The following is a 27,755-nucleotide window of genomic DNA, read 5'->3' on the forward strand; positions in this document are numbered from 1 at the left end:
GTGGCTTTCCAGGACCAAAGGCCATCATTATAGACCTCCAGGTCTGCATTCTGATTTGATTTTTCCTTTTAAACTTAGTTACCTTTCACTAAGAATCAACCAAAACAGTGGGAGAACGCTGGCCAAAAGTGTTTTTAAAGAATGAAATATTAATTCTTCCATTTCCATAGGCTATTTAGATAAATAATCAAGGTGTACCAGGAGTCATTGAACCTAAAGAGTTTCTCATGTTAACTCTTACAGAGAGTGCATGATATATATTTTTAAATCCACATATTGCATTGTTTGTAGTCTTCAGACATGGTACCTTGTAATGTTAAGAGAGACTGCTTCCAACCCTTAGATAAATAATTTGATGGTTCAATTGTATTTTATTGTCACATGTATCAAGGTACAGTGAAATTAATTTAAGTTCAGTACACATATCACTATATATAAGCACTTAGATATATCCTGGATAAACATCTCAGACACAGTACAAGTGTATAGCAGTACTACACTGAGAAAATATACAGTGTTGTCAGTTTTTGGAACATTTACGAGTCCGGTTGTCGTAAGTACAGGGTTCCTGGCCTGACCATGAAGGCCCGTTGTCCTGGTGGTGTTGCAGGGTCAGCCTGGCCAAGCGTAGTTGTGGTGTCCTCCATTACTGCTCCACCACCATAAAGTTTTTGAATGCAGGTCAGAGCTCTTGCAGTAGCCTGAAACCGAAGGGAGGATGTTGGAAATATGCAGTGAAAAACTAAGTTAACATTACAGGCCAGATCAGATATTAAAAGGAAATCCTTGTTTTCTCACTTTCGGTGAAGAGTTTTTGACTTGAAACATTTACTCTATTTCTCTCAATATTTCTGGTGTCTTCTATTTCTTTATTTTCTATTCCATTCAATTGGGAAGCAGAAAAAAACAGGAAACATGGCCTCATAAATTCATAAGTGATAGGAGCAGAATTAGGCCATATCAGCCCATCAAGTCTACTCCGCCATTCAATCATCGCTGATGTATCTTTCATGTACAACCCCATTCTCCTACCTTCTCCTCAAAACCCTGTTGCCTCACAGCACGCTTGTCTCAGTGGATGACTTTAATGTCTCCATTATTGATTTTGACTTGCACAGTGTAAAAGGTTTAGTCAGGGCAGAATTTGTTAGGTGAATCCAAGAGGGTTTCTTCAAACTGTATGTGGATAGTTCAACCTGAGAAGGGAACATACTGGACCTTGTGTTGGGAATTGAGCCTGGCCAGGTGACTGGTATTACACAATCCACATTTTGAGGATAATGTGCAAAATGCCACAATGCCATTGAGGAAGGAGAAATAATAAGGTAAAGTACAATATTATTAGGCAGGAGTTCAGGAGGGTACACTAGGAACAGTTGTTACTGGGTAAGTCTACATCTGACAAGTGGAGCCTTTCAAAAGCCTGTTTATCAAAGTTCAGGACCGGCATTTTTCAGTAAGGAGGAAGGATAAGGATGACAAAGTAAGGGAACCTTGGATGACCAAAGAGGTTGTAAATTTGGTCAACAAGAATCGGAGCACATGTAAGGTTTAAGAGGATGGAGGTAGGGGGCATTGCGGCATTTAAAGAAAGGGGAAAAGAACACAAGCTGGCAATTGGAAGGACTAAGGTCACCGAATGGCTTTGGTGAATCAGATTATAGAATATACCAAGGCTTCTTAAAGGAAACATTAAAAACGAGAGTAACTGGGTAGGACTGCTGAAGGATAAAGGAGGGAATTTGCGCCTTGAGACTTGGGATGTAGACAAGGTTCTAAACGAGTATTCTATATTTGTTTTCACAAAGGAGAAGGACATGGAGGACAGTGAAAATGAATGTGGAGAATACAAATAAGGAAGCACAGTTTGAGATTAGGAAAGAGGAGGTGTTGGGTCTCTTGAAGAGCAATATGGTGGATAATTCGTCAGGACCTGATGGATCCATCTCATGTTATTGAGCGAGGCAAGAAAGGAAATTCCTAGAGTCTTGAAGATCTTTGCGTCTTCTCTAGTCACAGAACAACCATCAAACTATTGAACACTATGAACTATAACTAATCGCTGAACTACAAGTCTTACTAATGGCAGAGTTTTTTGAGGTGGTGATGAAGGCGATCGTTGAAGGTAGGGTAGTGAATGTTGTCTACATGGACGCTGAACTACAAGGCCCGCATGGTAGGCTGATAAAGTCCCTCATGGTAGGGCTGATCCAGAAGATTAAGAATGCACAGGATTAACAGTGATTTGGTTATGTTCAAGTTCAAATTTTTTGTCACGTAACCAACTAAGGTACAGTGAAATTTGAGTTACCATACAGCCATGTTAAGTGAAAAGAACACAATACATATATAAAATAAAATTTAACATAAACATTCACCACAGTGGAATCAACTGTGATGGAAGGCAAAAAAGTTCAGTCATCTTCCTCTTTATTTTCCCATGTCAGGGCCTTGAACCCTCCGCACTTGTCGTTGCCACCTATCTCCACTGAGTGCTCATTTACAATAGTCATTTTATGTACCAGATTGTGAAGGGAAACCGGGGACCCATTGGGGAATACACATGATTACAGAGAGAACTTTCAAACTATTCAGGCCACCAGTATAATCAAGGATGAATGTCACTCCCTCATCCCCCCCCCCCCCTTCCCCATCCCCCAAGTACCTTGGAGTTTACCTGGACAGTCAACTGGGCTGGTCCAGGAACGCTGAGGAACTATATAAGAAGGGACAGAGACGTCTGTACTTTCTGAGGAGGCTCCACTCTTTCAACGCCTGCAGTAAGATGCTGCAGATGTTCTATCAATCGGTGGTGGCCAGTGCCATCTTCTTCGCTGCCGTGTGATGGGGTAGCAGGGCAAAGGCCGTGGATGCCAACAGAATTATAAAGCTCATCAGGAAGGCTGGCGTTGGTGGAGTTGGCTTCATTGAAGGTGGAGTTGGATTCATTGGAGATGGTCTTGGAGGGGAGGATGCTCCTCAAATTGGACAATACAACTCACCCCCTCCATGACACTATGACCAACCTGAGGAGCACCTTCAGCAACAGACTTGTTCCACCAAGATGCAGCACAGAACGCTACAGGAGGCTGCAACTGCGGGTCTGGCGGACGGCGGCACCGGGAGCCCGCGGGTCCCTGGAGGGAGACCGCTTTTCAGGGCTCCCGCAACGGCGACTTCTCCCGCCGGAGTTGCGGGGTCGAAGAGCTCCTGGAGCGGGGCCTTACAGCACCGCCCCGCGCAGCTTGGAATGGCCGCGGGACTCTGCGAGCGCACGCTGGGGCTCTAACATCAAGAACCTGGTGTGCGACCTTGCATCACCCGGCGTGGCTTTAATGGCCGCGGGACAATCACCATCGCCAGCCGGGGGCTTTGACTTTGACTCTGACATCAGGGGGGGGGGGAGTGCAGTGGAGAGATAAGTTTTTTTGGCCTTCCATCAATGTGATGGATGTTTATGTAAATTATGTTGTGTCTTGGGTCTATTTGTTTGTAATGTATGGCTGCAGAAACGTCATTTTGTTTGGACCTCAAGGGGTCCAAATGACAAATAAATTGTATCTTGTATCTTGACTCCTCTTCCCCCCAATCTTTGCACATTCCCAATCCTGGATTTTCCACTCGTCAATTTAATTTCATGTTTCATGTATCTTGTTGTGATTTATGATTGTTGTCAGACCAATTTACCTTCTGGGATAAATAAATAAAGTTCTATTGTATCATATCAGGCAAAGGGTACAGAAGTGTGAAAACCCATACCTCCAGATTCAGAGTCCCTCTTCGCAGCTGCTATCAGGCAAATGAACCATCCTACCAATAACTAGAGAGCAGTCCTTAGCTACTATCTACTTCATTGAAGACCATCGGGCTATCTTTAATCGGGATTTATCTTGCACTAGTGTTATTCCTTTTATCATGTATCTGTACACTAAGGATGGCTTGATTATAATCATGTATAGTCTTTCCGCTGACTGGTTAGCACACAACAAAGATCTTTTCACAGTACCTTGGTACATGTTACAATGAACTAAATTAAACAGTATCAAAGATTAGGATTGAACCCAGGTTGCTGAAGTTGTGCTACTGGCAACTGTATTAATGTTGCTTCAATAGACAATAGGTGCAGGAGTAGGCCAATAGGCCCTTTGAGCCAGCACCACTATTCAATGTGTTCATGGCTGATCATCCCCAATCAGTACCCCGTTCCTGCCTTCTCCCCATATCCCCTGACTCCGCTATCTTTAAGAGACCTCTCTTGCTTTCTCTTGAAAGTATCCAGAGAACCAGCCTCCATTGCCCTTTGAGGCAGAGAATTCCTCCGTTTTAAATGGCTTACCCCTTATTCTTAAACTGTGGCCCCTGGTTCTGGACTCCCCCAACATCGGGAACATGTTTCCTGCCTCTAGCGTGTCCAAACCCTTAATAATCTTAGGTTACACAAAAAAGCTGGAGAAACTCAGCGGGTGCAGCAGCATCTATGGAGCGAAGGAAATAGGCAACGTTTCGGGCCGAAACCCTTCTTCAGACTGATCGGGGGCGGGGGTGGGTGGGGACAAGAAAGGGAAAAGGAGGAGTAACCAGAAGGCTGGGGGATGGGAGGAGACAGCAGGGGGGCTGAGGAAGGGGAGGAGACAGCAAGGACTAACAAAATTGGGAGAATTCGATGTTCATGCCCCCGGGGTGCAGACTCCCCAAACGGAATATGAGGTGCTGTTCCTCCAATTTCCGGTGCTGCTCGCTGTGGCCATGGAGGAGACCCAGGACAGAGAGGTCGGAGGCGGAGTGGGAGGGGGAGTTGAAGTGCTGAGCCACCGGGAGGTCAGCTTGGTTATTGCGGACCGAGCGGAGGTGTTCGGCGAAACGATCGCCCAACCTCCGCTTGGTCTCACCGATATAGATCTGCTGACATCATAGATCGCGACATCAACCGCCTCAACTTCTCCACTCTCCTGTCTCACTCCAATCTCTCACCACATGAACGTTCTGCCATCGACTCACTCCGCAACAACCCAGATTTGGTTATCAAACCCGCTGACAAGGGAGGTGCCGTGGTAGTCTGGCGCGCCGATCTCTACAAAGCTGAGGCCACGCGCCAACTATCGGACACCTCCTCCTACTTACCCCTGGACCATGACCCCACTGACGAGCACCAGGCCACCATCTCCAGCACCATCACCAACTTCATCCACTCCAATGCCCTACCCGACCGAGCCTCCAACCTCATCGTTCCCCAGCCCCGCACAGCCCGATTTTACCTTCTCCCTAAAATCCACAAACCTGATTGTCCCGGAAGACTCATTGTCTCCGCCTGTTCGTGCCCCACCGAACTCATTTCCAAATACCTTGACTCCATCCTATCACCCTTGGTTAAATCCCTCCCTACCTATGTTCAAGACACCTCAGACACTCTCCGTCGTCTCCGCGCATTCAATTCTCTAGGCCCTCACCCCCTCATCTTCACCATGGACGTCCAATCACTATACACCTCCATCCCCCACCACGATGGTCTCACAGCCCTCCGGTTCTTCCTCAACCAGAGAAGCAACCCATACCCAGCCACTGACACTCTCCTCCGCCTAGCGGAGCTGGTCCTTACCCTCAATAACTTCACGTTCGACTCCTCCCACTTCCTCCAAATACAAGGCGTAGCTATGGGCACACGCATGGGCCCCAGCTATGCCTGCCTATTTGTAGGTTACGTCGAGCAATCCTTGTTCAATACATACCAGGGCCCCATCCCCGACCTCTACCTCCGCTACATCGACGACTGCTTTGGTGCCACCTCCTGCACCCGCACACAACTGACTGACTTCATCCACTTCACCACTAACTTCCATCCGGCACTCAAATACACCTGGACCATTTCCGACACTTCCCTACCATTCCTTGACCTCACTATCTCCATTGCAGGTGATAGACTTCTAACTGACATACACTATAAACCCACTGACTCCCATGGCTATCTGGACTACACTTCTTCCCATCCTGCTTCCTGTAAGGACTCCATCCCCTACTCCCAATTCCTCCGTCTACGCCGCATCTGCTCCACGGATGAGGCGTTCCACACCAGGACATCTGAAATGTCCTCACTATTCAGGGAACGGGGGTTCCCCTCCTCCACCATAAATGAGGCTCGCACCAGGGTCTCTTCCATACCCCGCAACACTGCTCTCTCTCCCCATCCCCGCACTCGCAACAAGGGCCGAGTCCCCCTAGTCCTCACCTTTCACCCCACCAGCCGTCACATACAAAAAGTAATCCTCCGTCAGTTTCGCCACCTCCAACGTGACCCCACTACTCGCCACATTTTCCCATCTCCCCCCATATCTGCCTTCCGCAAAGACCGCTCCCTCCATAACTCCCTTGTCAATTCTTCCCTTCCCTCTCGGTCCACCCCCTCCCCGGGCACTTTCCCTTGCAACCGCAAGAGATGCAACACTTGTCCCTTTACCTCCCCCCTCGACTCCGTTCAAGGACCCAAGCAATCGTTCCAGGTGCGACAGAGGTTTACCTGCATCTCTTCCAACCTCATCTATTGCGTCCGCTGCTCTAGATGTCAGCAGATCTATATCGGTGAGACCAAGCGGAGGTTGGGCGATCGTTTCGCCGAACACCTCCGCTCGGTCCACAATAACCAAGCTGACCTCCCGGTGGCTCAGCACTTCAACTCCCCCTCCCACTCCGCCTCCGACCTCTCTGTCCTGGGTCTCCTCCATGGCCACAGCGAGCAGCACCGGAAATTGGAGGAACAGCACCTCATATTCCGTTTGGGGAGTCTGCACCCCGGGGGCATGAACATCGAATTCTCCCAATTTTGTTAGTCCTTGCTGTCTCCTCCCCTTCCTCAGCCCCCCTGCTGTCTCCTCCCATCCCCCAGCCTTCTGGCTACTCCTCCTTTTCCCTTTCTTGTCCCCACCCACCCCCGCCCCCGATCAGTCTGAAGAAGGGTTTCGGCCCGAAACGTTGCCTATTTCCTTCGCTCCATAGATGCTGCTGCACCCGCTGAGTTTCTCCAGCTTTTTTTGTCTAACCTTCGATTTTCCAGCATCTGCAGTTCCCTCTTAAACACCTTAATAATCTTATATGTTTCAATAAGATTCCCTCGTCCTCTAAATTCGGGGTGGAAGATTGCAACCTTCACGTGGATCGCCCTGTTTTGACGAATACAAACAACCTGGCGCGCACAATCAAATAGATCAAATAGAACAAGTTATCCTTCAACTTTAGGCTGTGCACGTCATACGCAAGAAGAAGAAGTTCCTCTAAATTCCAGAGTATACAAGCCCAGCCGCTCTATTCTCTCAGCATATGACAGTCCTGCCATCCCGGGAATTAACCTACGCTGCACACCCTCAATAGCAAAGCTTCACTTTGCAGTCTATAGTTAATAATCAGGGTGAAATATCATCCTTTGGCATTCCTAGTATAAATTATGTCCTGAGATCACAAGTGTTAACACAGTCGCATTTCTGAGATGCATTCAAACATTGGCTGTTGCTCCACTTTTACATCACTAGAATCAGAACGGACTGATTCTTTAATCATCTTATTTCGTTGGAATTAATTTTAATTAGTTTATCTTCTTTGAGATAAACGTTGCTTAATTTTATCAAAGTGAGTGCTCGCTCGGAGACCAATCAGATTTGCTACAGGTCGGAACATTAATGCAAAACCAGCGATGCCACGGGGGAAGTGTGGGTGAATTGGACAGTTTACACATGTCGCGTGTACAGGGAGAATGGTTCCGGGTGGCTCTAACCCGGGTTTAATGGCCGCCGCTGGGAAGGAAACAGGGGGAGGAAAGATGGTTGGAGACGCGGATTGCCTTTTGCGTTGGTGTCAGGAGGAGTTGGTTCGGATGTTCGGTCTGGAAGTGAACGAGGAATTGATTCAGTGAGTGAGCTTTGTCGGCCGAGTTTCCAGACGATGGCGAGTGGGCCGGGACTTCTGGCTTGGTGGAGATCTTCCTCCCCCAGCGACCACCCCACACCTTCCTTCATAAATCAACAGTGTATTGCTGAGGGGTTTTAGGGGAGAATAAGAGCAGAGAGGGATTTGACGGGATGCTGAGGTAATATATGCCACGGCCCACATGAGTGATGTGGAACGCAGCACCAGATGGTTGGATCACAGTCAGTGGTTGTCACTGTCTGGTCCATCATGAGTACTGACTGACCCATCATTGAAGAGATCCATGTGAATGTTACCTCAAAAAGACAGCCAATAACATCAAAGACCCCCATCAACCTGGCCATGCTCTCCTCACTCCTACCATCGGGAAGCAATAGGAGCCCGAAAGCTGACCACCAGGTTCAAAAAGAGCTTCTTCTCAACAACCATTGGGCTCTTAAACAGCACACAACGCTAACTTCAATTATGAACTGTCTTTGGTTGCATTTTGGGTTTTTTATATGCACCTGCACTGTGGTTATTGATTTTTTAATTTATGAAATATTATTCACATGTGTTGTGTTCACAGATCTGTTATGCTGCTGCAAGTAAGAATATCATTTTTCTGTTGTCGGTACATATGACAGTTAAACACTCTTGGATGAGATTAAGTTTAGGAAGAGGAGAAAGAGGGAGGCCAAGCAGCTGAGCTTTGGAATAATTAAATTTGCTCACAGTACTTCAAATGTGGCCTGACCAGCACCTTGTAGAGCCTCAGCATTACATCTCTGTTTTTGTATTTCAGTCCTCTTGATATAAATGCTAGCATTGAATTTGCCTTCCTTACTACCGATTCGACTTGCAAATTAACTTTTTGGGAGTCCCGCACCAGCACTCCAAAGTCCCTTTGCACCTTCGATTTCTGGATTCTCACCCCATGTGGAAAATAAATGGCGCTGTGAGGCAGCAACTCTGCCAGCTGCGCACTGTGCCATCTCTGTGGTGCTACCATTGGGATGAGGAAAGCGATGTGCGTTTACTTCCTTCAACCTCAATAACAATGTTTAATTTCATTTCTTGCCCCCTTCTCTGTGGTTTTAAAAAAAGATAATTTGGTTCTGTAATTAACAGGTATATCTTGTCGATCGAGAGTGCAGAAGAAATTGAAGAATATGTCGCTGACTTGGTACAAGGGACTGATGGAAAGAAGCAGCTTTTCATCAATGAGCTGCTGAAAAAGTGGAAGAGATCGCGAGAGTCACCGACTCCTGGACAAGGACAGTTATACAGAAAAAAAGATGGTATGTCCAAATTGAGTACAGTACGTACAGTGCCCTCAATGTTTGGGATAAAGACCCATCATTTATTTATTTGCCTCTGTACTCCACTATTTGAGATATGTAACAGAAAAAAAAATCACATGTGGTTAAAGTGCACATTGTCAGATTTTTATAAAGGTCATTTTTATACATTTGGTTTCACCATGTAGAAAGCACAGCAGTGTTTATACATATATCCCCCCCCACCCCCATTTCAGAGCACCATCATGTTTGGGACACAGCAATGTCATGTGAATTAAAGTAGTCATGTTTAGTATTTTGTTGCATATCCTTTGCATGCAATGACTGCTTGAAGTCTGCGATTCATGGACATCACCAGTTGCTGGGTGTCTACTCTGGTGATGCTCTGCCAGGCCTGTATTGCAGCCATCTTTAGCTTATGCTTGTTTTGGGGGCTAGTCCCCTTCAGTTTTCTCTTTAGCATATAAAAGGCACGCTCAATTGGGTTCAGATTGGGTGATTGACTTGGCCACTCAAGAATTGCCAATTTTTTAGCTTTGAAAAACTCCTTTGTTGCTTTAGCAGTATGTTTGGGATCATTGTCTTGCAGTAGAATAAACCGCTGGCCAATGAGTTTTGAGGCATTTGTTTGACCTTGAGCAGATAGGATGTGCCTATACACTTCAGAATTCATTATGCTACTACCATCGGCAGTTGTATCATCAATGAAGATAAGTGAGCCAGTACCTTCAGCAGTTATTCATGCCCAGGCCATAACAACCCACCACCGTGTTTCACAGATGAGGTGGTATGCTTTGGATCTTGGGCAGTTCCTTCTCATCTCCATACTTTGCTCTTGCCACCACTCTGATATATAAGTTAATCTTCATCTCATCTGTCCACAAGACTTTTTTCCAGAACTGTGGTTGCTCTTTTAAGTACTTCTTGGCAAACTGTAACCTGGTCATCCTATTTTTGCGGAAACCAGTGGTTTGCATCTTGCAGTGTAGCCTCTGTATTTCTGTTCATGAAGTCTTCTGCAGACAGTGGTCATTGACAAATCCACACCTGACTCCTGAAGATTGTTTCTGATCAGTTGGACGGGTGTTTGGGGATTTTTTTTTATTATAGAGAGAATTCTTCTGTCATCAGCTGTGGAGGTCTTCCTTGGCCTGCCAGTCCCTTTGTGATTATTAAGCTCACCATCTTCTTAAGGATGTTCCAAACAGTTGATTTTGGTAAGCCTAAGGTTTGGCTGATGTCTCTAACAATTTTATTCTTGTTTCTCAGTCTCATAATGGCTTCTTTGACTTGCGTTGGCACAACCTTGGTCCTCATGTTGATAAACAACAATAAAAGTTTTGAAAGGTGATGGAAAGACTGGAGGAAAGACTAGGTGCTGAGAGCTCTCTTATACCTGCATTAAGGATGCAATTAACCACACCCGAGCAATTACAAACTCATGTGAAGCCATGTGTCCAAACATTATGGTGCCCTGAAATGGGGGACTATGTATAAACACAGCTGACATTTCTACATGTTGAAACCAAAATATATAAGAATACCCTTTAATAAAATCTGACAATGTGCACTTGAACCATATGTGATTTTTTTTCTATTACAAATCTCAAATTGTGGAGTACAGAGGCAAATAAATAAATGATGGGGTTTTCTCCCAAACATTATGGAGGGCACTGTAATCCCCTGAATTTGTTAATTTTTAGTTCAGAATTTTAATAACTAATAATAACATCATTACCTTACTGCTAATTAATTAGGAATTAAACTCTGGAGTTTAAAGCATTCTGAACACTTACCACAGATGTGGGATCTTTAGATGAGGCTTTACCTCACCTGTCCCCTTTAATAGATGCAAAAAATCCTATGACATTATGGGGATAAAAACAGGGCAATTGGTACCATGCCTCCACAGAAGTGTAATGAATGGCATCAAAAGCACACATGGCTGATAAGAGCAACTACTAAAAGTAGGAAATTAGTTCTGAAAGTGCTGCGTGAGAACAGATGTATGTGTGTACATGAAAAGACACAAATTGCCGGAGTAACTCAGCAGGTTAGGCAGGATCCCTGGAGAGAATGGATAGGTGACGTTTTGGGTTGGGACCTTTCTCCCGACCTGAGACGTCTCCTACCCATGTTCTCCAGGGATCCTGCCGAGTTATTCCGGCAATTTGTGTCTTTTCATGTACACACATACATCTGTTGAAAGTATCCAGAGAACCAGCCTCCATGGAGAGAAGGAATAGACAAATTTTCAGGTCGAGACCCTTCTTCAAAATCTTTTGCTCTCTCTTCATGGCGATCTCTTCCTGCGACAGAGCTTGGCTTAGAGTATCTACTGTGATTCCTACATTATAATAGGTTGAACAAGTTAGTGCTTTATTCTTTGGAGCGCAGAAGGTTAAGGGGGGGACTTGATAGAGGTTTTTTTTAAATGATGAGAGGGATAGACAGAGTTGACGTGGAAAAGCTTTTCCCACTGAGAGTAGGGAAGATTCAAAAAAGGCGACATGACATGAGAATTAAGGGACTGAAGTTTAGGGGTAACATGAGGGGGAACTTCTTTACTCAGAGAGTGGTAGCTGTGTGGAATGAGCTTCCAGTGAAGGTGGTGGAGGCAGGTTCGTTTTTATCATTTAAAAATAAATTGGATAGTTATATGGATGGGAAGGGTCTTTATGGTCGATCAGGTCTTCCTGGGGAGATTATGTGTTTCGGCACGGACTAGAAGGGTCGAGATGGCCTGTTTCCGTGCTGTAATTGTTATATGGTTATTATATGGTTATAATAGTGACTGCTCTTCAAAATGTAGCATTCTGGCCAAAAATGCTTTAAAACATCCTGAGGTAGTGAGAAGTACATGTCTTCAAGTCTTTCTCTCTGCAGATGCTCCGGATTTATCAAAACCAAGTGACCCGCTCAAGAAGTCAAAGCGGAAAGGTCGGAACAAGCAGGAGCCGTTCCCTGTATCTGAGCAGCAGCCTCCAGCTGAGGAGGTTAAAACACCTATAGATTTGGTGAAGGTTAGTGTTGGCGGTTTGAAGCCAAAACCCACTCTTACATTTGATAATGGTACTGGGAGAATGGCACGGGAGTAAATTATTTTTTATTTACCTTTTTTTGAAATCACTTTTTGAAAATTTACCTTTTTTTAAAGAATGGTACAGACACATTCTTGAATAGGCAAGGCAAGAAAGAAACGGACCTAATGCCTTGGATCCATGAGACCATAAGGCATAGGAGCAGAATTACGCCATTCAACCCATCGAGTCTGCTCCACCATTCGATCATGGCTGATCTATTTTTCCCTCTCAACTCCATTCACCTGCCTTTCACCTGTAACCTTTGACACCCATACCAATCAAGAACCTATCAATCTCCACTTTAAACTACCCAACGAATTGGCCTCCACAGCCGTCTGTGGCAATGAATTTCACAGATTCGCCACCCTCTGGCTAAAGAAATTCCTCATTATCTCCTTTTGAAAGATATGTTCATTCATTCTGAGGCTGTTCCCTCTGGTCTTAGACTGTCCCACTACTGAAAGCATTCTCTCCACATGCATGCTGTCTAGGCCTGAGCGAGCAGCTGAGAGTTGCCAGTCACTCTCAAGCTGCTGGTTGGATTAATGCTCTGACAGAGCGCCTTTTTTCTCAGTTTGTTAAATAACTCACTACATTTTTTTGTGACTTTAACATATTTGGCATGGCTGGTCTGAAACTGATCTGACTTTATGTGGTACACACCTCTGGAACAGGAGTACACTTGTTCCGATGGTTGAGGAATGTGGGTGCATTATGGCAACAATTTCCACTTAAAAACTGAGATTCCGATGATCTATCCAATCAGTCCTCTTTCACACTTTTGTAAATAGCCCCAAAATATGGTGACTCGTGCATGTATGATCTATGCAAAAACAATTTCACTGCACCGAGCACACATGACATTAAAGCTCCATTGAGCCATTAAGTTCCCCACAGCTCTCAATTCCGTGATTTTTCAAAAATGTACCTACTTCCTCTTTAAATACCCCCCCGATGGTCCATCCTCCACAACATCACAGGGCATGGAGTTCCAGAGATTCACCACACTAAGAAGCCCCTCCCTTCATCCCCCCCCCCCCCCCCCCCCCCCCAGACCCATGCACCAGTTTAAATGACTGCCCTTCTAACCTTGTAACCCCTTGTTTGGATTTTCCCACCAATGATACCCTCTTGACATCTATTCTGCTGCGCTATCTCAGTACCTTGTATGTATCAATGAAATCATCCCTCATATGGAGTAACTCAGTGAATCAGGCAGCATCTCCACCCTTCCTGAGGTCAGCTGTTGCCGGCCCTGAGTTCTGGTCTTGCTTCTCCTCCAGTTCCTTCCCTCCCCCCACCCGCTCCACCTCTGTCTTTCAGTCAGAAGAAGGGTTCTGACCCAAAACGTCACCTATTCCTTTTCACCAGAGATGCTGCCTGATCCGCTGAGTTACTCAGGCATTTAGTGTCTATCTTCAGTATAAACCAGCATCTGCAATTGCTTTCTACACAAATCGTTCATTGTTCTCCATCAAACAATACAAATCTAATCTTCTTTAGCCACTTGTGATAGGATAACCTACCCCTCCCATTATCACCAGTATCTTCCTCCTTCACTTTTATTGATCGTGCTAATAATTCCAAGGGTATTTGGAACTCGTTGCCAGAAGAGGCGGTGGAATCGGATACAATCATTCTATATGAGAGATATTTAGGCATGCCCTTCAATGGGCAAGGCAAGAATGGTACAGACACACTGTTGAATAGGCAAGGCAAGAAGGAAACGGACCTAATGCAGGCAAATGGTATTAGTGTCAATGGGCATAAAGGTTGTTACGATGCGGTGGGTCGAAGGGCACATTACTCTGCTGTTCGACTCTATCATCCCACAGTGATGCTGACAGTCTATGTTTTTATTACCTCCTTGGTGTTTGTGGGGGCTGCCAGGTTTCTCAGATTAAACCTTTTGCTTCTGTTTATACCAGGTGCAGGAGGCGAGTTCTTCTGCCAAGAAAAAGACAAAATACCTGTCCCTGTACACTCAAGAGGGCGAGGACAGGCTGACAGTCATGCTCCCGGGCCGCCATCCCTGTGACTGCTTGGGACAGACGCACAACCTCATCAACAACTGCCTGGGCTGCGGCCGCATTGTCTGTGTGCAGGAAGGATCGGGACCCTGCATGTTCTGTGGAATGCTGGTGAGTGCACAGCATTCCTGCCTGAAGGACCACTTGCACTGAGGCTCAACTACTGTGCTGTGATGTAGAACTGCTTACTGCTTAGGTTACTGCTAAGGGATACAGAGTGGAAACGGGCCCTTCGGCCCACAGATTCTGCTCCGACCAGAAATCACCCATACATTATCCTACACACTAGGGACAATTTACAGAAGCCAATTAACCTACAAACCTGCACGTCTTTGGGATGTGGGAGGAAACTGGAGCACCTGGAGAAAACCCACACGATCACAGGGTGAGCGAACAAACTGTACATTACAACACCCGTAGTCAGGATCGAACCCGAGTCTCTGGCGCTAACTGGTATAAACAATTATCTTGAATTCTGTTTTCAAAGGAAAAATACCCCTAGTGTACAGGGTTTAATGTCATTTAATGTTCTTCTCCTAATCAGCTGTCCTGCACAACTACTCCTAAAACAGACCATTCTTGCACTGCAGCATTTCTATCTTCATTGTCATGGTCAGGCATATTTTATTGTATTTGTTTTTCAAATTGCTCCTTTATATATCTAGGGTGAGGGGACAATAATTGAAATTTCACTTTTGAGTTGTTAATTCAGGAAAAGTCTCTCTGGGATACTTGGAGATTTGGAAGCTTGATTTTTACGTGGCACAGAGAGTCTTGATGAAAAGGGAAATCTTCTCCTAACTTTTTAATGTAAAGAGGAGCACCTGAAAGAACATTTACTAACAAAACTGAATTATCTCTTGTAGGTTTGCACGAAAGAGGAGCAAGAGATCCTTGTCCGCGACTCGAACAAGAGTCAGAAGTTGCGCAAGAAACTCATGGGGACTGCTGGTTAGTGACACTGCATAACTCATGAATTGAAATTGCAGTTCTCTGCTGGATCTGTGAAAGGTAGCATGCAATGGAAGTGCAGACTAGATGGCACTGAGCTCAGTTTCTGATCATTGGGCCGCCTTCGTCAAGGATCAGAATGGGTACAATCCTGGGCTCCTGTGTTGGAAGGGAACATCACAATGAACTCGCACGACAGGAAAGACCATTTGAGCTGATAGTTCATTGCTGGTGTTCTTGCTCCACACACACCTTCCTCCAACGCCTCCTCATCTAAGTTGATTCAGCTTTCAACCCTTTCACTTTCTGCGTGTTTACCCAACTTCCCTTAAATATGTTTGTGCAAACCACTGTAGGATATTCCACACTTTAATCACTTTCTGGCACAGAATTTACTCCTGGATTCCCAATTGAAGGATTTACTGACTGTCTAATATTTATAGCTATTGGCTGGATGAACCTGCAAGAATCTACCCTTGTATATACATCGGGCCCCCAAGGTTTTATCTTTACCGGTTATCACCTATCTCTCCTGGAAAGCAGGATCTCGTGAGCATCAGGAGAAATGGGCTTGGCTTGGGTCTGAAGCTGTTCACTTCTTCCTTTGTCAAGGAACCGACTGGGTTCTACCCCAGCCGCCTGTTATGGAAGGGAATGAACTTGCAGCACAGCAAAATTTTCGACTTGAGAAAGGACAGAGCCCCTGGAATATTATCCCTTAACATTTCAAATTTTCTTACAACAATCTACGTTGATTCCTGGAGCAATCCATGCAAGCTTGGATAGAGTGGATGTGGAGAGCTTGTTTCCACTGGTGGGAGAGTCTCAGAATTAAAGGATGTTCTTTTAGGAAGGAGGTGATGAGAAATTTATTTAGCTACAGGGTGGTGAATCTGTGGAATTCTTTGCCACAGAAAGTCAGTGGATATTTTTAAGATAGAGATAGAAAGATTCTTGATTAGTACAATCTAATTACCGTAGGTATCAGAGGTTATGGGGAGAAGGCAGGAGAATGGGGTTAGGAGGGAGAGATAGATCGGCCATGATTGAATGGCAGGGTAGAATTGATGGGCTGAATGGTCCAATTCTACTCCTTTCCCTTATGACCATTCCCCTTTCCCACTTATTTCCATGTAGCTTATTGTCTCATGCAGATCAACATCACCCGGTCAATTCTCCTGCCAACCATTCAGCCCATCAACTCGATGGGCTGAATGGCCTAATTCTGCTCCTTTGTCTGATAATCTTAACTCCCATGCAAGGCTTTGGAAAGTGGGAGGAAGCTGTAACACCTGGAAACATTTCACACACAGGGCAATGTGCAATCTCGGACAGTACTGGAGAACACTGCAGAATTGAACCATGGATCTGTGTGGCAGCTGCACTACCTGTTCTGTCATTGTGCCTCCCTTTACTCTAAGTGCTCTAATTAAACAATGCTGTCAACATCTGCAAATAATATTTGATCAATGCGAAGAAGGGTCTCGAATCGACTGAAGAAGGATCTCGAACCGAAACGTCACCCATTCCTTCTCTCCAGAGATGCTTCCTGTCCCGCTGAGTTACTCCAGCATTTTGTGTCTATCTTCGATTTAAACCAGCATCTGCAGTTCTTTCCTACACAATAATATTATTAACTCTCTTACTCCCCTCGATATACTCCTTAAAACCTATCTCTGGACCGAATATTGCATTACACAGCCGGGTGTAAAATTTTGTTTGCTAACAATTCTGCGAAGCACCGAGGGACCTTCTGTGATGTGAGATACAGTACGTAAACAACAGCTGTTATTGTATGTGTTTGGTTTGAAATAGTACCCTGCCATCTGTAATGTTTGCTCAAGTGGAAAGTGCTTAGTTTGACATTTCATCTGCAAGTCAGCAGCTGCAACAATGCAGTGCTGTCCCAATACAATGTCTCAATATCTATTATGCACCCCGATCTTGGGAATGGGTCCTTGAACCCATGATCTTCAGACTCTTGAAGACCATCATCAACTGCTGTTATCAGGCAACAGAACCCTCCACTCACCAACTAGAGAGCGGTCATCAACTTCCATCTACTTCATAGGAAACTTTCAAACTGTCTTTAATTAGATAGGCACAAAAAGCTGGAGTAACTCAGCAGGACAGGCAGCATCTCTGGAGAGAAGGAATGGGTGACGTTTTCGAGACTTTAATTAGAAATGATTGGACTTTATCTTGCACTAGATGTTATATCCTTTATCCTGCATCTACACTGAGGACGTCTTGATTGTAATCATGTATAGTCTTTTCCCTGATTGGACAGCACGCAACAAAAATGTTTTCATCATATCTCGGTAAACGTGACAATAATAAACTTAACTAAAAGTAAACTAAACTTCCCCAGTTGTGGAGTTGTTTGCAGTTTCATTATATGTTGTCAATTAGGTATTTGGAACTACTTCCAATGCTTCAATAATGTCACTTCCATCATGTTTTTCAATTTTTCAAGTCCTACTCAGAATTTTACTATGAAATTATTGATTGTTCAGTGATGAAAAGCACTGATTGACAGAAGAAGAAGAATAAGACGAAGCAGTCCGTCTGAGCCATAGTGCTGTGCAACACAGAAACAGGTCCTTCAGCCAAACTTGTCCATGCTGACCAAGTTGCCACCTAATCTGCATAATACTCTCAATGCATTGCAATGCTGAGTGAAGGGTGCTTTGTGGGCGAACAGTCTTTTAGATTGGATTTTACATTTAAACTTTCACTCCACCTGCCAATGCCCAGACTCTGTTGCCATCTCCACCTTTCCCTCTCCCGCCTGGTTCCATCTACAATTCAAACTCTCCTCACTGTAAATCACATGATCTGGTTAGTGCTTCCTGGCCTGATCACCACCCCTCAGCCAACATCATTAAAACTGATGACACAAGGAACTGCAGATGCTGAAATCTTGAGCAAAACACAAAGTTCTGGAGGAACTCAGCAGGTCAGGCAGCGTCTGAAGAAGGAATGGAGGTGATGTTTTGGGTTGGAACCCTTCTTCAGACTGAAGGCTGTGGTTATTATGTAGGATGACCCAAAACTTTGTCCTTCCCGTCCCCAGACGCACTGAGTTACTCCGTACTTTCTGTTTCTCTAAAACTGGTGAACTGCTTATAATTCCATTGTAGTCTGGGGGAGCCTACGTGCAAATGTTTTCTAAGTTGCGCTCCGAACTCCACATTAAACAATATTTGTTGTCTGTGAATTGGTTTGGCAGGATCTGAACCTGTGAATTAAGTTGACAGCACCTTTATTAGAAACAGTAAATCCTGGCCAGAATAAGGATAGGGCTCTCCTTGGCCTTGCGTTCCACCTCCCAGTTTGCACGATCAATGGATCATCCTACATAATTACCACAACATTCAGTGGCATTCCACCGCCACTAAAAAAATCTTCAGAGTATTTTTGCTCAAATCTTTCAGCAGCTATATTATTTGATTTTTTTAATTAGTATGGGTGTCGGGATTTATAGACAATAGGTGCAAGAGTAGGCCATTTGGCCCTTCGAGCCAGCACCGCCATTCAATGTGTTCATGGCTGATCATCCCCAATCAGTACCCCGTTCCTGCCTTCTCCCCATATCCCCTGACTCCGCTATTTTTAAGAGCCTATCTAGCTCTCTCTTGAAAGCATCCAGAGAACCTGCCTCCACCGCCCTCTGAGGCAGAGAATTCCACAGACTCACCACTGCGAGAAAATGTGTTTCCTCGTCTCCGTTCTTATGGGGAGAAGGCAGAATAATGGGGTTGAGAGGGAAAGATAGTTCAGCTATGATTGAATGGCGGAGTAAACATGCTAGCTGAGCAATCTGGCAAAGTCTTTTTGGTTAAGACTCCTTGTTCAAACACAGGACGCTTCCACCTGTATACACTGATGGCATTGACTCATTTTTAAAACCTGTTTCACTGTGGATATGTTATCAAAGAGAAACTTGTAACATGTTGCATTTTTGTGTGTGCAGATGCATCGGGGCATCCTGATGCCTCTGAGAGGGATCTGCTGCCCCATCAGGAAGTGGTTCTGAAGGCTGGTCTGGAGAAGGCCATTAAACACAAAGACAAACTATTGGAATATGACAAAACCAGGTAAGAGGGAGAGCATGAGACAATCACTGAGTAAAAATCAAAAACCACGTTTAAACACCTTTAAATATTGGAACTAACTGCACAATGTTACATTCTGATTGTGACTAGAAAGATGCATAGAGGATCATAAAAACAATCAGTCTAAAACTCTTGTGTTCAACAAGGAACTGCAGATGCTGGAAAATCGAAGGTACACAAAAATGCTGGAGAAACTCAGCAGCATCTATGGAGCGAAGGAAATAGGTGACGTTTCGGGCCGAATCAGTCTGAAGAAGGGTTTCGGCCCGAAACGTCACCTATTTCCTTCGCTCCATAGATGCTGCTGCACCCGCTGAGTTTCTCCAGCATTTTTGTGTACCTTAGGCTAAAACTCTTGTTAGTTAAGCAGATGCAGTGGTTCGGCATCTGGAGTATGTGGTCAGTTCAGGTCACCATATCATATTTGGATATACTAACCTTTGAAGATGTGTGGCACAGGTTTATTAGAATTGTACCAGGGCTCAAAGGGTTATGAGGCTATGATGCAGATTGCAGAAGCTCATCTTGTGCTGCTTTCAAACTAGAAAAATAATGGTATTAGAAATATCGAAAGAGTTTGATAGACTATAAAAAGAGAGAAAGCATTTTTGTACAATATTTAAAAATAAGACAACGTCCTTGGAATTGGATATTTTGATATATAGATACATAAGATTGAAAAGACTAGGCTTGTATTCACTGGAGTTTAGACGGATGAGGAGGGATGTTATAGAAACTTATAAAAGGACTGGACAAGCTAGATGCCGGAAAAATGTTCCCAATGTTGGGCGAGTCCAGAACCAGGGGCCACAGTCCTAGAACAAAGGGGAAGACTGAGGTGAGAAAAAACTTTTTCACCCAGATAGTTGTGAATTTGTGGAATTACCTGCCACAGAGGGCAGTGGAGGCCAAATCACTGGATGGATTTAAGAGAGAGTTAGTTAGAGCTCTAGGGGCTAGTGAAGTCAAGGGATATGGGGAGAAGGCAGGCACGGGTTATTGATAGGGGACGATCAGCCATGATCACAATGAAGGGCGGTGCTGGCTCGAAGGGCCGAATGGCCTCCTCCTGTACCTATTTTCTATGTTTCTATATATAACAAACAAACAACAATAATGCAAAGGCAAAAACTCTGCCCCCAAATCTATGTAGTTCGGAGCTTATTTGGAGGTTGTCATGCTTAATAGCTTGATGGTTGTAGGGAAGAAGCTACTCCTGAACCTGGACGTTACTATTTTCAGGCTCGTATACCAGTCAATATGCCCTCTACTGTAAACCTGTGGAAGTTCAGGAGAGTATTTGTTGACATCCCAAATCTTCTAAGGAAGCATTTCTTCATAGGAAGGGTCGTGATGAAGGCTCTTTTGCTGTGATTGATTGACAACTCACAAACAAATCTTTATGATGCAAATATATTGAGCAATATGGAACCAAGTTGAGAACTGAGATATTAAATCAGCATAATGTAATTAAATAATGAAACAGTTTTGTTTCTATGTTCAACGTTTGGAGGTGAATTTTAATTCAGGTAACAAGCCTTTACCGTGGATAACTAGAATGAAGTCGGCATGTTGTTTGGAATTGCAGTAGTTGAACATTATGCATTTTCCATGCTGTGACTCTTAAGTTGTTAGTCCATAAATTATATTTATGTGCCTGTCTCCTGAGACTCTCACCCCCTCTTGTAGTGAGGGAGCAGAGTGGTTTCTTTTGTTTCCACGTAGGTTTTTATGCACATTTTCCATTCCTGCTGTAAATTTAAAACAAAATTTACCAGAACATCCAGGAAGCACTCAGCAGGCCTGGCAGCCTCCCCAGGGAGAGTGAAAGGGTTAATGTTCTGTGTCAAGGACTCCTCATCACAATGTAAAAGTCAATATGCAAGTATGTTTAAAATAGAGAGAGGGAAGGGTAGAGAGAGTGGAAGGAATGACTGTGATAGAGTGCAGATCAATGTTGACATGGTAATCTGAGTTTCAAAGAGGAGGAACAGAAGAAAAAAGTTGAAAGAGTACAACCACAAGTGTGGGGAGAGGAAAAACGTAGATATTAGATATTGTTAAATACAATATTAAGTCCTGAGGGTGGTGACGCCCATGCCTGTATGGAACGTGATCTGCTGTTCTTTAAGCGAGCTTTGAGCATCATAAAAGTTGGGAGGTCATGTTGCAGATATATAAGATGTTGGTGAGGCCGCATTTAGAGTATTGTGTTCGGCTCTGGGCACCATGCTGTAGAAAAAATATCAAGCTGGAAAGGGTACAGAGAAGATTTACAAGGATGTTGCCTGGACTCAACGGGCTGAGCTACAGTGAGAGGTTAAACAGGCTAGGACTCTAATCCTTGGAGCGCAGGAAGATGAGGGGTGATTTTATCGAGGTATACAAAGTCATGAGAGAAATAGATCAGACAGATGCACAGAGTCTCTTGCCCAGAGTAGGGGAATCAAGAATCCAAGGATATAGGTTTAAGATTACGTGGAAAAGATTTAATGGGAACCTGAGGGGTGACTTTTTCATGCAGAGGGTGGTGGGTGTATGGAATCAGCTGCTGGAGGAGGTTGTTGAGGCAGGTAGAAACATAGAAAATAGGTGCAGGAGTAGTCCATTCAGCCCTTCGAGCCTACACCACCATTCAATATGATCATGTTTGATCATCCAACTCAGTATCCTGTACCTGCCTTCTCTCCATACCCCCTGATCTCTTTAGCCACAAGGGCCACATCTAACTCCCTCTTAAATATAGCCAATTAACTGGCCTCAAGTACCTTCTGTGGCAAAGACTTCCACTGATTCACCACTCTCTGTGTGAAAAATGTTTTTCTCATCTCGGTCCTAAAAGACTTCCCCCCCTTATCCTTAAACTGTGACCCCGTGTTCTGGACTTCCCCAACATCGGGAACAATCTTCCTGCATCTAGCCTGTCCAACCCCTTAAGAATTTTGTAAGTTTCTATAAGATCCCCCCTCAATCTTCTAAATTCTAGCGAATACAAGCCGAGTCTATCCAGTCTTTCTTCATATGAAAGTACCATCCCAGGAATCAGTCTGGTGAACCTTCTCTGTACTCCCTCTATGTCTTTCCTCAGATTAGGAGACCAAAACTGTATCGCAACGTTTTAGACACTTTTGGACAGGTACATGGATAGATTGAGGGATATGCGCCAAATGCGGGCAGGTGGCACTAGTGTAGTTGGGACATGTCAGTCAGTGTGGGCAAGTTGGGCCGCAGAGATGGATGAGTTGATGAAGTAGGTGTCTCAATTGAAGGGAATGTGAGAAAATACACGTCACAGGGAAAGCGTACAAACTCGGTGAATGCGAGTGCAGAGATCTGAGGGTTGTTTGGGCTGAAGGAGATGCTATGATGGGAAAGGGTGAGACAATGGGGGGTGTTTCGAGCAAGATGTCTGGCTCCCACGTAGTTGATCAAGCACGGCACCATCGTGAACTAGTGCTCCAGATTACTTAATCAGTTACCTTAAAAATTGGATCATAAATCCTGCTCGACGGCAAGGTGGCGCAGAGGTTGAATTACTGCCTTTCAGCGCCAGAGACCAGGGTTCGATCCTGACTGTGTGCTGAGTGTACGGAGTTTGTACGTTCTCCCTGTGTGGGTTTTCCCCGGTTTCCTTCCACACTCCAAAGACGTACAGGTTTCTAGGCTAATTGGCTTGGTAAAATTGTAATTTGTCCCTCGTGAGTGTAGGATAGTGTTAATGTGGGGGAATCTCTGGTTGGCGCCGATTCGGAAAGTGTTTCCACACTGTATCTCTAAACGAAATTAATAGAACGATTTCTTCTCTTCCAGTGCTCGTCGCACCCAGGTCATTGATGATGAGGCGGATTACTTTGCGGCAGACACCAACCAATGGCTCTCCAAACAGGAGCGAGAGGCGTTGCGCAAGAAAGATGAGGAATTGAGGGAGTTACGACATGCATCCCGGCGAACAAATAAGATCACAATAGACTTTGCTGGAAGGCAAATCCTTGAGGATCAATCATCTTTGGATCAGTACTATAGCAGGTTGGTGTTGAATGGAACACTCTATCTAGAAACTTTCAGGTGCATTCAAGAAGCAACAGGATTTGATGGAGTTGGAACATTAGACAGAATTGTTATGTCACAAAACAGGCCACTTGGCAAATTGAGCGCTTCCCTGAACGACATTGCTGAACCGCATTGATTTTATGTACTGATGGGCCTGTTAATGTGCTGTCGGACTGTCTTTGACTTTGTAAAATAGGTTTAGGTTTATTATTGTCGTGTGTAACGAGTTCTAGTAAAAAGCTTTGTTTTGCATGCCATCCAATCGAATCAGATAACACTATATATAAATCCAATCAAACCAAAATCAAGTACTATAGATCGAGCAAAGGGAAAAACGGCAAATATAGTTCTTCGCATTATAGTGCATTAGTTCTGGAGACAAGGTCCAATGTCCACAGTAAGGTAGAGGAGAATTGGATTATGCCCTAGGACCATTGATAACTGGGGAGGAACCTGCTTCTGATTCTGGTGGGAGCAGGGAGAAGTAAATACAAGGTGGAGAAAAGTTATATTGATTATATTAGCTGATTTCTCGAGCCAGCGTGGTGTTGGTGGAATCAATTGTGGGCACTCCGATCTGTATGATGGGCTAGGCTACATCTCCAACTCACGGTCTTGGGTAGAGCTGTTCCCAAACCGAGCTGTGATGCATCTGTAGGAGGTTGTAAGAGCCATTGGAGACATGCCACATTTCCTCCGTCTCCCAAGTAAGTAGAGGTGTTGATGTGCCTTTTGTCAAAGGTCAAAGGTCAAAAACTTTATTTGCCATTTGTGCTTACACACATAGGAACTCTTGTGCGGTTGTTCAGAGAGTTAAGTCGTCAAGTTAAAAAGACACACAGAAGACACATAATCTATAAAAACATATACTTCTCTAGAACTAAAAACCCTATATAAAAGTGTCGATTGCATTGTAAATTGCACAGGCCCAGGAGACTAATATAATATAATATGATGTGCTATGAGGTGGGTCAGGACATCAGTTCATTTTGTTTTGGCCAAGAGTCTCACTGTGGCAGGGAAGAAGCTCTTAAAAAAGCGTGTTCTGTTTGTGACGATGCTGTCCGCTCGTCTGTGCCTGAGGTTGTATGTGCAGTTTTTGTGTTTGAGCAGGGAGTGAGCTGGATGTAGTATGTCTCTGATGATTCTCTGCTCTTTTTTGACAGCGCTGTGTATAGATTGTATCCATGGAGGGGAGTTCCGTTCTGATAATCCTCTCTCAAGTCTTTATGACTCTTTGCAGAGCCTTCCTCTCTGTCTGTGTGGTGTTTCCATACCACACCGTGATGCCTGTGGTGAGGATGCTCTCTATCAGTCCTTTGTAGACCTGGGTGAGAGGGCAACAGTGCAGACCAGCTTTTCTGAGCAGCCTGATGAAGTACAGTCTCTGCTGTGCTTTTTTCACTGTGGCAACAGTGTTCAAAGTCCAGTTCAGATCTGATGTTACTTGTAATCCCAGGTATCTGTAACTGTCAGCCCTCTCCACCACAGTCCCCTTGATGATGAGGGGCTGCAGGGGGGGGTGGATTTTTCCTGAAGTCCATTATTATTTCTCTTGTCTTGTCTGTGTGGCTTTTGGCTATCATTTCCATGTGACACTAAGAGTTTAGCAAGGGAACAGTTTAGGATTTGTGATTAAATCCCACGTGATTAAACTGCCCCAATTTGAGAGGAAGAAGCTGGAATTATATTGGATTAGGAATTCATGTTGAGGAATTTAGAAGTTAACAATGATGTTGTGGAAGTTGATGGTGGCATTGGACTTGGATAGGGTCCCCGAAACAGAAAGCAATCCTTCTTTCTGGTCTAGAATGGTATGGTGAGTAGTCATTAATTTAAGGAACTAATGTTATGATAAAGTTCTCGGTCTGAGTCAGCATGTTGATTTATTTTCTTCCGATTTTAATTTGTACATTGGTGAGAAATCTGTTGCAAAGTTATGGTCCTGGAACACACTGATAGTTGATGTATGATTACACAAGAGACTACGGATGCTGGAATCTTGAGCAAAAAACAAAGTGCTGGAAGAACTTAGCAGGTCAGGCATCTGTGGAGCGAGTGGACAGACGACATTTCAGGTCAGGACCCTTCTTCCGATTCCATCAGTCTGAATAAAGAGCAGAAATGCTAGCGGCTTCCCTTCTTTTGCCTCGATTAATCACCGGTGTACCTATGGCGTCTGCGACAAGGTCTACAAAAAAAATATTATAGTGATACATCCATCGATGCACAAAGTAATTGCAAGTCCAAAAGATTCAGTAGAGGAGTAATGATGAGGCATTTGGTTGATTGCAAGTCGGGGCCCATCTGCAGTTCTGTTTGCAGGATCACCAGATAAGATCCTCAAGGGGGAAGCAAAGCTATATAACTCATTCATGGTGTGTGATCACTTGTTCAAATAAAATGGAGTGCCTTGTTCTGACAGTAACATACTTTTTAATGTCTGATGACCCGATGATTACACAACTTGTTATGGGGTGATGAGATTTTGAGCTGATTCACGGAGATTTATTTAGTATTTACGGTATGTATTGATTTCAGTGACTGCTGGTCTGGGAGCCCTACTTAATTTTGGACAGTGATGGTTTGAGATGATATAGTCTGGAATTCTTTTGCGACAGGCTGAGCGATCACAGTGACAGTCCTTGTTCCAAAAGAGTATATATTTGCAAAGTCCTGTTATTCATTCTCGAGATAATAGTGCAGTGAAATTGGTTTCCATTGTGTTTCAGAAATGATGGAATAACACTGCAGTGTGAATAAACAGCTCCCATTTGTCACTGTTTGTGAATTCATTTAAGAAATCCTAGATCCATGAAGCACAGGCCGTTCTGTTTATTGTGTCCAGGAGCTTTTTCCAGCAATCCTATCTTCTTGCTCTTTATCCATGGTGTCTGGCATCCAGAATCATCCTGAGAGTTGGGGAAGGTCAATGATTCGAGGAAAAAATAAAGATTTGCAAATCTGAAGAAACAAAAAAATTATAATTTCTAGATATTCCAAAGCATTCATATGTTATTGGGAACAGCATTTGGCCATTCGGCCCATCAAGTCTACTCCGCCATGGCTGATCTATCACTCCCACCTAACCCCATTCTCCTGCCTTCGTCCCATAACCTCTGACACCTGTACTAATCAAGAGTCTGTTGTGCGTGGTTCAAGCTTTATCGAGCTCCCAAATACAGCAATATGTCTGGTTGCCCAGTATTACTAATTTATTATATTATTAGAAACATAAAATATAGGTGCAGAAGGAGGCCATTCGGCCCTTCGAGCCAGCACCGCCATTCATTGTGATCATGGCTGATCGTCCCCAATCAATAACCCGTGCCTGCCTTTTCCCCATATCCCTTGATTCCACTAGGCCCTAGAGCTCTATCTAACTCTCTTAAATCCATCCAGTGACTTGGCCTCCACTGCCCTCTGTGACAGGGAATTCCACAAATTCCACACGTTATTTTAGATTGCTAGTGTTAAATTGAAGTGATCTGTTATGACTGACTTATTATTTGGGCTACTTTCTGTTCTTTTCTCCCAGACTAGATGATCTTGTCGAAGAAATGAAGTCTGGATCACAGAATAACACCACCTCCAGCAAGAAGGACAAACAGGGCAAACAGCCACAGCAGTTGGGTGAATTGGTTAACCCCAATATCCTTCAACCTGCTCCCGTTGTAAGTGGTAACTCGTTCACAGGCATTGTTAATGATTAATTTCTCTGATGCATTTAATTGTGCAGTCATGGTAGATTAGCCACAAAACCATTGATACTGACATTTGGAGAGCACTGAGATGGTTCAGACTAGTCATCTGTGGTCACTAAAGTGTAGGAAGGAACTGCAGATGCTGGTTTAAACTGAAGATGGACACAAAATGCGGGGGGTAACTCAGTGGGACAGGCAGCATCTATGGAGAGAAGGATTGAGTTACTAAATTGTAAACAGGATCTACCAGATTACAGCAGTACAAAAGATTTTGTGCCTTCATTCTTGGAATATACTTGTATGTCCAGAATCTATTTGATTAGTTTAAGATGATACAGTCAAAGAATGAGATTACTCAATCTATTATGGCTATTTTTACCCCAATACTCCTGATTTAGTAAGTAACTAAGGTGGCAAATGAAAAGATTGGAATGTAAGAGAAAACTCGCTGTAATGGTGGCGGGCTCTAGGGTGCTATGTGCAGTTTATGTCTCCTTATTCAAGGAATGTATACTTTGTTTGGAGGTAGTGCAGGATAAGTTCCTGTGGTAGCTGGTAATATAAATCTAGATTCTGTCTCCTTACTTTGGGAAGGCAGACTTGCCCTGGAGGCAGTGAGCAAAAGTTC

The 27,755-nt window shown here is 44.3% G+C and overlaps 1 protein-coding gene across 2 annotated transcripts in view; it reads left to right on the plus strand.

The window, feature by feature from the left end:
- Nucleotides 1–7,694: 7,694 nt before the first annotated feature.
- trip4 (thyroid hormone receptor interactor 4) overlaps nucleotides 7,695–27,755 on the plus strand; it is a 115,836-nt gene continuing 95,775 nt past the window's right edge. Inside the window, exons 1-8 of one of the 2 annotated variants that reach the window (XM_055662656.1) lie at nucleotides 7,695–7,893; nucleotides 9,022–9,191; nucleotides 12,078–12,214; nucleotides 14,203–14,415; nucleotides 15,171–15,255; nucleotides 19,232–19,355; nucleotides 23,184–23,399; nucleotides 26,962–27,097. In XM_055662656.1, coding sequence (XP_055518631.1) covers nucleotides 7,739–7,893; nucleotides 9,022–9,191; nucleotides 12,078–12,214; nucleotides 14,203–14,415; nucleotides 15,171–15,255; nucleotides 19,232–19,355; nucleotides 23,184–23,399; nucleotides 26,962–27,097 — 1,236 coding nt within the window. In that variant the 5' untranslated portion in view covers nucleotides 7,695–7,738. The remainder of the gene's footprint in view (nucleotides 7,894–9,021; nucleotides 9,192–12,077; nucleotides 12,215–14,202; nucleotides 14,416–15,170; nucleotides 15,256–19,231; nucleotides 19,356–23,183; nucleotides 23,400–26,961; nucleotides 27,098–27,755) is intronic. The other variant, XM_055662655.1, reaches the window with a different exon arrangement.

Source organism: Leucoraja erinacea, chromosome 36 (assembly GCF_028641065.1).
Source record: "Leucoraja erinacea ecotype New England chromosome 36, Leri_hhj_1, whole genome shotgun sequence".
Taxonomy (NCBI): Eukaryota; Metazoa; Chordata; class Chondrichthyes; order Rajiformes; family Rajidae; genus Leucoraja; species Leucoraja erinaceus.